Source organism: Heloderma suspectum, chromosome 2 (assembly GCF_057233095.1).
Source record: "Heloderma suspectum isolate Gila_16-S chromosome 2, 16-S_ref, whole genome shotgun sequence".
NCBI classification, from domain to species: Eukaryota; Metazoa; Chordata; class Lepidosauria; order Squamata; family Helodermatidae; genus Heloderma; species Heloderma suspectum.
The window spans coordinates 267930919-267943093 of NC_139459.1; the positions used below are offsets into that span (position 1 = coordinate 267930919).

The 12175-nt window shown below is 46.8% G+C and overlaps 1 protein-coding gene across 6 annotated transcripts in view; it reads right to left on the minus strand.

Annotated features, from left to right (window-relative positions):
• Positions 1–12175, minus strand: part of ANXA6 (annexin A6) — a 70796-nt gene that overhangs the window by 16566 nt on the left and 42055 nt on the right. For all 6 annotated transcript variants that reach the window (XM_084839185.1, XM_084839183.1, XM_084839187.1 and 3 more), the window contains exons 14-17: positions 11234–11312; positions 9935–10016; positions 5066–5160; positions 3525–3638 (exon numbers count right to left, since the gene is read on the minus strand). In XM_084839185.1, the coding sequence (XP_084695311.1) occupies positions 3525–3638; positions 5066–5160; positions 9935–10016; positions 11234–11312 (370 nt within the window). The remainder of the gene's footprint in view (positions 1–3524; positions 3639–5065; positions 5161–9934; positions 10017–11233; positions 11313–12175) is intronic.

Sequence of the window (12175 nt, forward strand, 5' to 3'; positions counted from 1 at the left end):
GGCATGTACTACCGATGGGAGCAGATGGTCGGGAAGGAAGGGACGCAGCCACCGTATCAGATGGAGGTGATACAGCGCTGTCCGGCTCACAGCTGACACCTGAGCCTCCATGGACAGCTGACCCCCAGGCTGCGGACCTGGTCTTTCAAGGGTAGCCGTACCCCATTCAACACCAGATCAACATCCCCCAGCCTCCTCTTGTCTCCCACCAAAAGTACCTTGGTCTTGTCAGGGTTCAGCTTCAGCTTATTCCTCCCCATCCAGCCACTCACCATCTCTGGACATTTGGACAGGGATTCTACGGCCAACCTTGGTGAAGATTTGAACGAGAGGTAGAGCCGCGTGTCATCCGCATATTGATGACACTGCACCCCAAACCTCCTGATGATAGCCCCCAGTGGCTTCACATAGATGTTAAATAGCACTGGGGAGAGGATGGAACCCTGTGGAACCCCACAAGTGAGCGCCACGGGTCCGAAGCCTCCTCTCCCAGTGCTACCCTCTGGTACCTGCCAGAGAGGAAGGACCGGAACCACCGCAATATGGTGTCTCCAATGCCCAACCACTCCAGGCGGTCCAGGAGGATACCGTGGTCAATGGTATCAAAAGCCGCTGAGAGGTCGAGGAGAACAAGGAAGGAGCATTCACCCCTATCCAGAGCCCTCCTCATATCATCTACCAAGGCGACCAAGGCCGTTTCTGTCCCATGCCCAAGCCTGAAGCCCGACTGAAATGGGTCTAGATAATCAGTTTATTCCAAGTGTGCCTTCAATTGCATCGCCACCACCCGCTCAATCACCTTGCCCCAAAATGGCAGATTTGAGACTGGGCGAAAGTTGTTCAGAACTTGAGGATCCAAGGAGGGCTTCTTTAAGAGCAGTCTTATCAATGCCCCCTTGAAGGCTGATGGCATCACTCCCTCCTCAAGGGAGGCGTTCACCACCGCCCTGATCCTCTCACCCAGTCTCTCTCTGCAGCCCATAATGAGCCAAGATGGGCAAGGATCAAGTAAGCAGGTGGTCAGCCTTACAGATGAAAGCACCTTGTCCACTTCATCAGGAGGAAGAAGCTGGAATCGATCCCACAAAACCGGTTTGCCACAGGCCGCCTCTTGCTAACTAACTGTATCCACAGCGTGCAGAGTAACACACCTAATCTGATCAATTTTATCTGCAAAGTGCCTTGCCAAGGCCTCACAGGAGGCCTTAGAATGCTCCAGTGGTTTCGGAGCCACAGGACCAACCAGGCTCCGGACCACTTGGAACAGCCTCCTGGGACAGCACTCTGCAGACGCGATAGAGGCAGCATAATATTCCTTTTTTGCTGCCTTCACCGCCACGTGATAGGCTGAAGATACAGCTCTAGCCCGTGTCTGATCGTCTTTGGAGCGAGACTTCCGCCATCGGCGCTCTAGCTGTCTCACCTCCTGTTTCAGAGCTCGTAACCACGCGGATTGAACCATGGTGCAGTCCGAGCCCTGTTCAGGGGGAGAGGGCATTTCAGAGCCACCTGATCTAATGCCCCAGTGATTGCGCCATTCCAGCCACCCACCAGGGTCTCGACCGAGTGGCCGTTGGCGCGCCCCAGAGAATCCCCAAGCATGTTCAGGAATCCATTTGGATCCATAAGACGCCTGGGGCGGACCATTGTAATGGGTCCTCCACCCCTGCGGAGGGGTTGTGGAACTGAGAAGTCCAACGTCACCAGATAGTGATCTGACCATGACAAGGGGGTGGTGGATATACCCCCGACTTCCAGATCACTCCCCGCTTCTCCAGAAACAAACACAAGGTCTAGTGCATGACCTGGACTTGGGTGGGCCCAGTTAGAATATGGTGCAGCTCCCAGGAAGCCACAGTCTCCATGAAGTCCCGAGGTGCTCCTGTGAGGATGGCCTCCGAATGTACGTTGAAGTCCCCCAACACCAATAAGTTAGGGGTCTGTACACGCACATCAGAGACCACCTCAAGCACCTCGGCCAGGGAGTCAGTCGTGCAGCAGGGTGGACGGTACACGAGCAGAATCTCCAGACTGCCCTTCGGGCCCAATCTCCAGTACATGCACTCAAATGGATTCGGGCCCAACATCCAAATGGATGTTGGAGGAATCCATTTGGGGAGTGGAGCTCAGTGAGTTTTCGCCAGGACAGGCCCCTGGACTCTGGCTCGATCATCTGCAAGCTGGCCTGCAGAGTTGGGGGGGGGGGGGAGGAGACTGCACAGATTGTGAACTACGCAAAATTGCAGCTGTAAATAGCACAATTTGCACAAAATCGCAGCCTTAAATGCTCTAATTTGACCATTTACGGCGCAATTTTGTGCAAACTGCACTATGTACAGCCACGATTTTGTACAAATTGACCCACGATTTTGTGCAAAAAACCTCGGCAGAATTCCCAGGTGAGCTGAGCTGTCGCACAGCTAAGCTGTCAAGTGCAAGCCAAGCTGGGGCCATCACAGGGTGTCCATTGGGCCCCAAAAGGGCAGGATTTCCCCACAATGGACAGTCCTACTAGGGGGTCAGAATTGCAACCAGAAGCAGCCTGAGCCACTTATGCTGACTCAGAAGAAAGAGCCTGTTCCGCTTTCCAAGGGCTAAGGGTCTCTCTGTAGAAAAGCAGAGTAGAGGATTTTCTCACCTCCCCCTTTTCCTCATGGTCCTGTCTTACTTGAAGCTTGGAACCAGCTTTAGCAGCACACACATTCCATGTTTTTGGGTGAGGGACAGTACCAAAATGGGGGCACTCCACCTTCCTTCCTAAAGACCCTTGTGTCAGTGATAGTGACAGGGAATTGGCCTTTGATTCTGGGGATCCTTGTGTCAAATCAGGCCTGTGTGCTCTGAACCACTATACTACGCTGTCTCTCGCACTCTCACACACACGCAGCAATGGAAATCATGACACAGCACCTCTGGATTGCCCCTCACAACTGTGAGGAAACACAAGCGCACAATAAATGGCTCATACAGAAAAGCGCAAAGCTCTTGCTCTGGATCTCTGTTTCAGGCATCCTTTGTGCATGCAGTTTTCACTTGGGTTGCTCCTGCATCATTGGCCCTTTGAGTACCAAAGCCAGAAAGGAATCATGGCCTTGGAGGGGGTCTTGTAGGCCATCTAGTCCAACCACTTGCTCAATGCAGATTTCCCGTCACCCCAACCTGTTTATAAGGATTGGTTAAGCAAGTTCCCACTCACAAAGCCTGTACCGGGAAGAGGGCGGATATCAATACACGCCGTGGCGCAGTTAGGTCATTTTATATTGTAGACTTATAAGCCCCCACCCCTTATGCAGTCATGTGTATTACTGCACTTATTTCAAAATCTGGTAAGCCAGCTCTGGTGCATTTGGGGGCCTCCTGTCCATTTTCCTGAGTGGGGCCTGGACCTCTGCCCAAGTGTCATGTCCTGACGTCATCACTAAATACGCCCCTAAGCATGGCAGATAAAGTGAACCAAGAAGAAAAAAAATTGTATCATGTTCTCCCAATGGGAATTAAACACAAAAGTCAAAACACTGTTATACCTCCATGGCTTTCTTCAGCTGCTTCGCATCATACTGCGCTGGTGTCATCATTAATCCAAGGATAACCTTTGCCAACGGCCCCGAAATCTCAGATTTCAGGTCTGCCATCAGATCCTGTCATGGGAAATATTCATGAATTATCGTGAACTGCAAAGAGAGCTTCAGCTATTGGGTGGTACAGAAATGTAAGAAAGAAAGAAGCGAGTGAGGACGGACGGACGGAAAGCAAAGGTGAAACCCTGAAGAGCTGCCGCCACACAGGGTAGACAGTACTGAGCTAGCTAGACAGAGGCTCTGACTCCACAGAAGCAACTTCCTACGTTCCTGAATAGTAGATACTAGCCATGGCCAGAGTAGGAAGGAATCTGGAAAGCAGAGAGGAGAAATGATGCGACTGTAAAACCAGATCCTAGTGGTGGGTGGCTCTGCCTGCAGATAACAGGATTTCCAGACAGCTTAGCAACCACTGCTTCGCCAAGCAGTCCTGTTCAGTTTAAATCTAGATAAATTAAAAAGTACAAAGAAGACACAAAGACAGCCATTTGGGCCATCAGAAACATTTCAATATCTATGTAAGTTAAGTACTTTATTAGGCCAACCCAAAAATAAGAAAAAAATGTGCAGGCTTTTGAGATCTCCAGATCTCTTCATTGAGCAAGATCTTATAAAAAGCATGGTGGGGTGGGGGAACTGACCTGGCCTAATAAAAGTATTGCACTATATGGAGTTCAGAAGTACAGGCACCCCCAAACAGCAGTTATTGGTGGGGGTGAGTAGGAGATATTTCTCTGCTTTTAAAATACAAGAAGCATGTTTAAAAATGTATTCCCCAAAGGAGGACTAAAAATACAGAGTACTCAGCCAAGATACATGGAAGGTACATATCTCATTCTCTTTGGGCATTTCTACATGAGCCTTTTATCCCACACCTTTATCGGGGCTTCTGATTCCAAATTCTTTGAGGGATTAAAATCAGCTCCTTAACACGGACTTTTTTCGGGGGGGGGGGGGTCTCTACCATTGTATAGGTTTCATTATTCAGCCACTAGATGGCACTGTGGTATAGTCGAATTGTTCATAGCTCTGTGTATTATTCAGGATGTACCAGACTTTTCCCTGATCTAAAAAAAGCATGATAATGGTTGCAAAGCACGGGAGAGGCCCTGGAGAATGACAACATTGTGTAAAGGACATGCAAACGACTATGAGTGAGCAATCACGAGCACACAATAAAAGCCTCATGTAGAAAGGCTCTTCATCTCCTCTCTAATGCTTAAGAAAATGGGCCTAGAAAATGCACAAGGGAGATCAGATCACAGATCTTGTCTAGTTACACCATTAATTTATGAAGGCTGCCAACAGAAAGGCAATGCTAAGTTGTTGCTTTTTTATAAAAAGAAGCATTTTGGTTATTTTTGAAGCAAGCACAACCTTGGGGACCTGGAGGAAACAGCAGCAGGTAAAAGGAAAGAACAAAAAAATCAGTGTTTGTATGTGCGGTCGAAGGAAGATACTTGTAGTAGGTAGATCATGCTAATTACCCGGCCATAATGAGACTTGTATGCCCTTATGATTTCTTGCCTCTGGGCATTACTCCGCCGTGTGACAACCTCAATGACAGCATCTTCATCCGTGCCTGAAACCCAAACACATAGAAACTATGACTCATCCAGTTTTTGGCAACTCATGAGACTTGGCTCTAGATGGAAAGAATGTTTGGGTTTGACTCCCACACTCACCTGGAGAGCAACACAATAGCCCAGTTTGCACGTAATGAGAAGCCACCATGGACGAATTTCCCCACAGGATTTCTCACGGTGGCCGCCATTTTGAATATTCAGGGCAGGGTGCGAGTGCACTGCAGCTTCTCAGTATGTGTGAACCCAGCAAAGGTGGGTTTTGGGGTTGGTTGACAAGCCACCCGCAATTCTAAAACAGCCCATAGGTTCTGGATGGCTTGTCAACCACTCCAACAATCTTCCCTTGCCAGGTTCACACATAACGAGAAGTCGCGGCGGGGGATTTGATCAGCAACCTGGCACTCATGGGCACTGCAACCCACTGTACCTAATAAGCCATGGTGGACTGCGATGATCATGCAAATTAGGTCTCTGTCATAATCCCAAAATACCAATGGGAGGAAAGCTGTTCCAGTGGGCACATGTTGGGTTGAGAGAAAGGGGTAATGGTATTCACTCACAGTAAAGCTTAAAATCCCACTGCACAAAAGCCACACCGACATTTTCTGGCTCCCTACAAATATGCAGAATTCCAGATTTCCCATGTGCCGACCCAGTTCTGAAGCATGCATTCCCCTGCCACATCACAGATTGTAGACCCTGGGGGCTCAAATGGCCCTGTAAAGCTGACCAAAGAAACTGCAGCCAGGAAGCTCAGGTCCTCTCCACTGAAAGCAAATCAAGGAACTTGGAGGGGGTGAAAAAGTAAAAGTGGTGCAGAGGAGATTTCTGCTAACAGCATCCACACAACATCCGATGACCTTGCTTTTAGCTACCATGTGAAGAGTGCTTAAATTGCTCCCTGTGCTGGGTACAGCTGGTCACCAAAAAGTTCAGAGAATTTTCATCTCACTGCTGCAAACTTTTTTTTTAAAAGGAAGACATGGGATGGCATGTAGAAAGTCCCCAAAATGTGCAGCAAGCCATTGTACATGTATGACTTTTGGTACATGGAAACAACCAACACTTTTTGCAAGCACCAGCCCTCCTTAGAAGCCCATTCTAAAGCATCCTGAAGTGCAATCTAACCTAGGAATAGAATGCTTGCCCGAAGTCAGCTCTGATAGCAGATAGCACATACAAGGGGTCATTAATCCCTGCCATTTTGGGAAGAGATAGACAATCATCGTTGGCTTGCGTAGCAGCCACAGTTTCTCAAGAAACTATTAATCCAGTCCCCACACTAGACCCCTGTAAAAATGTTGAGGTCCAGAGATTTTTTGTGCTGATATGTGGTCTTGAGGTATTGGATTAACATCATAACTTGGGTAGGCATTCTGATTCTTGTGCAAAAATTTTTAGGTGCTATTTTCAAAATGGCGGGCAATTATCTTTAGGTCACTAGTTTTCCTCAACCACAGAAGTAACTATCTCGTGTTTGGTATCAAATTATAGGTTTTCAGGGCCCAGGAGCTCAAAAAATATATTATTTTAATTTTAGGAGTATTCCTTCTGCCATTTTCCAAGATGGCACTGAAATGTTGTCTCATTTTCTTGACAAAACAATGTACAAATGTGATTTTGGTTTTAAACTATAGGTTTTTTGGGTCAAGGAAGTCAACAATGGTATTAATTTGATGGAAAGGCAGTCCTTCCATCATTTTTAAAAATGGCACCCAAACCTTTATTGATATATACAATATTTAATGGGTTTTTCTCTTTTCAGGTTTGGTGAAATGAAAAATATGGAACTATGACTGAAATGCAGTGCCCTGTGGTGTTCTGTTGCAACAAACATCTGAGGACGACTTTAACAAGAGAAAGTACATTATATGTCAAAAAGATTCCAAAGAAAACATAACTTCTGCCGAAAATGGGCAAAAGAGAGTTGAGGATACAGCCGAAACACATGAAAATATAGTGCTAAAACCTTTGAAAATGATGAATGCAGAAGATCAAATAATGTACCACTGCAACAATAAGTGCTATAAGAGATACATCACTTAGAAAAACCACTTAGAAAAATTGCAGACAGCAAATCGGAAGTTACTGAAATGAGTACCAAGGAAGACTTATCTCAACAGTCACCCAGTACTGGTCCAAAGAAAAGGTCGATGTCAAATCCTCGTCCACCTCCAAGCCAGGAGACACCAGACAATTTCAACTGCATTATATGCGACTTATAAAAATTATATATCAGAATTTTGAATAACTTTCTCCTTGGGGAGGAGGATAGGATTTCAGCTTACCCTTTTAAGTGTAGGCAGTGGCTGAGGGTTCTTCTTTCAATTTTTTTTTTTTTTTAAACACGCCCCCCTGCACTTGCAGGAGGCCAGGACTCTTCTCCAGCCTAGCACCTCTTTTTGAACTCCCAGGAGACCACGTGACCTCACCCTCTCCAATAGGCATTCAGGAAAGGGTCCAGGACTGCAGAAACTTTGCAAAGTATGAGCAATTGAGGCTTTTAGAGCTTCAGAAAAATTCTGCTCTTCCTTGCAGCAACGCAGCACAAGCAAAATAAGTGTTTTTCTAATGCACCAGAAGTCCCATTGGTTTTTTGCAAAGAAGCTTTTTGCAAAGAAGCTTCTGCAACCCGAGAGTTCTTCCTGAGAATGCCTACTGCAGAGAGCAAGATCACATGGTGCTGCTGGGCTGGAGAAGCATCTCTGTAAAGAGTCTCGGGCTGGGGTGTTTTTCAAGTAAAAAAAAAATTACAAATAGAAGATCCTTCAGCCACCTCCCAAACTTAAAAAGGTAGGTGGAAACCCTGTCCCCCCCCCAAAGAGAAAATTATCCAAAATTCTCCCCACTCCCTACAAAAGGGCAGAAAAAACAATGCCTCTTTTGCAGGGAGGGAAAAACAGGGGGGAGGATTTGGCACAGCACTAATATATATTTAGCATCTCTCTCTGAGATAATTCTTGCCTCCAACTATAAAAGAAAGCTATTGATATAGTTGTGCCATCTACTGGATATCTAGGGAAGCAGCAGGCTAAGAACGCTCCTTTGGTCGTGGGGGACATCTCCTCTGGCAATCCTGAAATGTGGAGAAAAGGTTCACTCTCGGAGAGTGTTGGAGCGCATCTGCCATGGTACAGCACAGTTGCTATGAAGTACTTTCACTAAGTAAGACTTGTATGGAATCAATCAGCTCTCCATGCAGCATTACAGCCCCTCTCCTTTTTCCAGAGTCATGGGAATAGGAGGGTAACCAAGTTACCTCAGAAATATATTCTTCCTTTCTTTCAGCTAAGATGTAAGTATCTTTGTAAGACTTGCCAACTTTTACTGCAAGCATAAGGACCTGGGGTGCTTCCAGACAGGGGGCTCGTCACGCTACCAATGAGAAGGCAGTGTGCAACTGTTTCATCTTTTTCTCTTTAACGGATTTTCTGCATTAAGGAAAAAGAGGGAAAATGTGGTGGGAAACAGAGGGAGGGTCACGAGTAGAAAACAGCAGCACCTGGACCCCCCCCCCCATACACCTCTGTGAATGAGGCAGGGCGACGGCACTATAAATGCCTTGTCTGGAAGCACTCCAGGAGTTTGAGCCTCCAAATAGGTATTGAAATTTCCCTTTTGCAAGTCCAGTTAACTGGCCTTAAGGGTGAAGTAATTTGCGTCTTTTAAGCAATGTCTTCCAGTATCTGCACCTTCCTGGAAATCTTAAAAACACTTTAGATTCTTATTTCTTAAGAATCTTGTGATGAGAATGAGTAACTGATACTACCCTCAGCATTTCCTGTAACTGTATGCTGGGTCTTCCCTAGAATCACATACTTTTCTATACATACATGTGTAGCCTGACAAAATTTACATTATCTTGATCAAGTAAATATATATTCAGAATCTAAACTGTCCATTATATATCTTACTAACCATAAGCAGCAAAATTCAGCATAGAACCCAGTGTAGTAAGTAGGCCACACACTTGGCTTCCCTAAACCTAGTTTGTAGATTTAAGGCTATAAAATCAACCAGCACTTGGGACAAACATAACCCTTCTTACACAATTGGGCCTCTGTATAATTTACTCCCAAATCACCCCTTTAAGCAGAACCATGGTTCTGCACTTGCCTTCTGGGGGCACAATTATGGCTAAGGAATAAAGTGACAAGACATATGACACAAAGGGGGAGAAATGAGCTGCTTCACGTGGCTGTGTAGGGAAGAGGTGGGCAGAAATTAGATCGCCAGATATTTTGAACTTCAGCTCCCAGCATTCCTGACCATTGGCTATGCTGGCAGGGCCTTCTTCTGCCCACCCCTAGTCTAGGGTACTTATTCAGGAGTAGATTTACTCAGATGTCAGCACTTCAACCTGTTGCATGAAGCAGCTGGCTTGACAGGGGCAACGCTTGCTGGGATATCTGTTCAGACGAGAGAAATGTGGCATTGTACCTTTACAATCAACACATGACTTTATTGGAACAAAACCTAGAAACAGAGTCTGACGTAAGATACACCGCGCAGCGTGAGGGGCACCAGCCATTCCCAGTATGTGCTGGGCAAACCATGGGGTGGGGGAATATGGGAACCTGATGCAGAATTATATGCTTAAAGATTTCAGGTTAGAAAAACTCTGCTTCAGTGAAGATTAGACTTCTAAGATATTCAAACGTTATTCCCATCCTGCAAGCCTATCGATATTGTTTTTCCACAGGAGAAAAAGGGAAACTGGTTTTCCTCTCCCTGCATAAATGGCAAAACCGTTCACAAAGCCTTACATACCAAAACCTTTCATTGCTTTCCTTAGCACTTTAGCATCGCCATCAGCGTTGAAATCTGCAGCTGGACGAATGGTTCCTTTCAGCTATGGCAACAGAAATGTAGATTAAAACCATGACTACTGAAGGGTGGGGCGGGGGGGGAGAGAAAAGTGCAAAGCAGCTATTGGGGTAGAGCAAGCTGGGAAGTGACAGTCCCCTTATGAAAAGAAAAACAGGCAAGCCAGAAAAAAAGGTCCAAATAATGGCAATTTAAAAAATCCCCCTCCCCAAATGCGCTATTGCATTTAAAAGATCAAAACTGTGACTAAAAAGGAATAGAGAGCATCTAGGTAGATTTCATTCCCATGCATCTCCCAGAGCTGGCGTGGGGGCAGTTGGCCTTATCTTTCAGTGGCAGTTCCGCCCCCCAAAGCATCCCTGCAGTCACACCAGCTATCTTTTGAACATTACTTCAATCTGGTGGCTCACTTCTCCATGAACTGACAACAGGGCTCCTCGAACGAAGGCCCGCTAATAGCGTCACATGCACAAGAGCTAGGGTGAGTTCACACAGTCTGGTCCAGTGACATCAATTGCAGCAATGTCTTATTACCGCCTCTCCGCTTGCATCCTGCTATTAGGTAGTTGTGTGACACGATGAGAGGATAATCTGTGACGATCAGAAGGTTTACTTGTTGAAGCAATCAAATGATAGCTGTAATTATCACATGAAACATGCGACTCATGAATTCACCCTTTGAAAATGATTAGTAGATGCCCAAGATCTTGCATATTTCACAAAGCAAAGGAGAAAATCCCTGGACTTATAACCGGACCTTATAAAGCGGCAGTGTGGATTGGTTTAAATCAAGGGAGACATGAGAGTCCAGAAGACACACTTCTGCTACTCTGCCACTTTAAATAAGCACTCATGGAACTGCACTGAAACAAGGTCAGGGTAACCGTGCAGTGGGCCTATGGGCACCTACAACAGAACACCTTCATTGGTCAGATTTTCCATCTTACCAATAGAGATATTCCATAGTAATGTGTACCAGCATCTTAAAAGGTTCGTTCATAAGCACACACAAGACCAGAGAAGGGGGGAGGGGAGGAAAAGGTTCTCCATGAAACCATATTGGTTAAAAAAAGAGAACATGTCTAAAAAGGTGTCTGGTCCTAGCAGTGGTAGCCCACCAAACAGGAAGGGCAGCCAAGAGGCTGAACAGAAAGGGGTCAGCAGCAGGCAGAGTGAAGCGGCTGTGGTTTTCAAGCCAGCAAGGCACAGTCGGGGGTGGGGGAGAAGGGGGTGGGTTCTGACCTCTACTTTGGCCACTGCACTAAGTTCCCACATCTGGTAGGCCACCTGCGCAGCTTCGGGGAAGAACTCACCTGCGGCACTGAAATGGGAGGGGATAGGAGGACACAAGGTCTATCAGCTTGGTGAAGGCACAGGAACACACAGCAATGCGGGTCTTGTGCAAGCCACCAGCTGCCGCTCCCGCCCCTCCCCGCTCCCTCCAATCCCAAGAAGCGAAACAGCCTCACAGTCCCACCTGAATGCGACTCTGAATCCTTCCTTTTAAGTGAGCCACAGCTTCGTGTCTGAGGCTTAAGAAAGCCCTGTAAATAAGCCCAGAATCTGCAAAATGTTGTACTAGCCTGCTGCGGGGTGGCAGAAGAGGGATAAAGAGCTCCAGCCCTCTGTCCTGAGGCAACCCACTAACATTTCTACACTGGGGGCAGAAGAAAGGGGCTTCCCTCCTGTAGCAAACCTGCTTGTTTTTTTATGCTGGGTGCAGAGAAGGGCTGGAGCGCTTTAAGAATGGGAACTTTTCCCCCTGGGCAGGTGTGAATCAGGACCACAGTGGGAGGCAAAGGGTTAAAGCCCCTCTACCCACCCACCCCATTCTAAGATCCTAATTGGATCCACTGCACTTACTTTTCAGAAAGAAAATAAAAGCACTGATGTGACTGCCCTGCTACATATTGAAGGTGACGCGTAGTTTAGCCCTTAGAAGGAAAGGAAGAGGCCTCCCGTGAACATGGGCATCCTACACGACACACATCAGTCCTGCAGTGCTTCCTCGTCAGTTGAAATCCCACTGCAGCAGCTTCTGAGAATGTAGAAGCCACACAAGGATGGGATGACGCCAACGACTCCATGGTGGTTGAAAAGAGGGTACATGGAGTACATCATCTCAACTGCTGCTCCCACTCGGTCCCTCTACAGTCGTTTCTATGCTGTGTAATAACTTCGTAT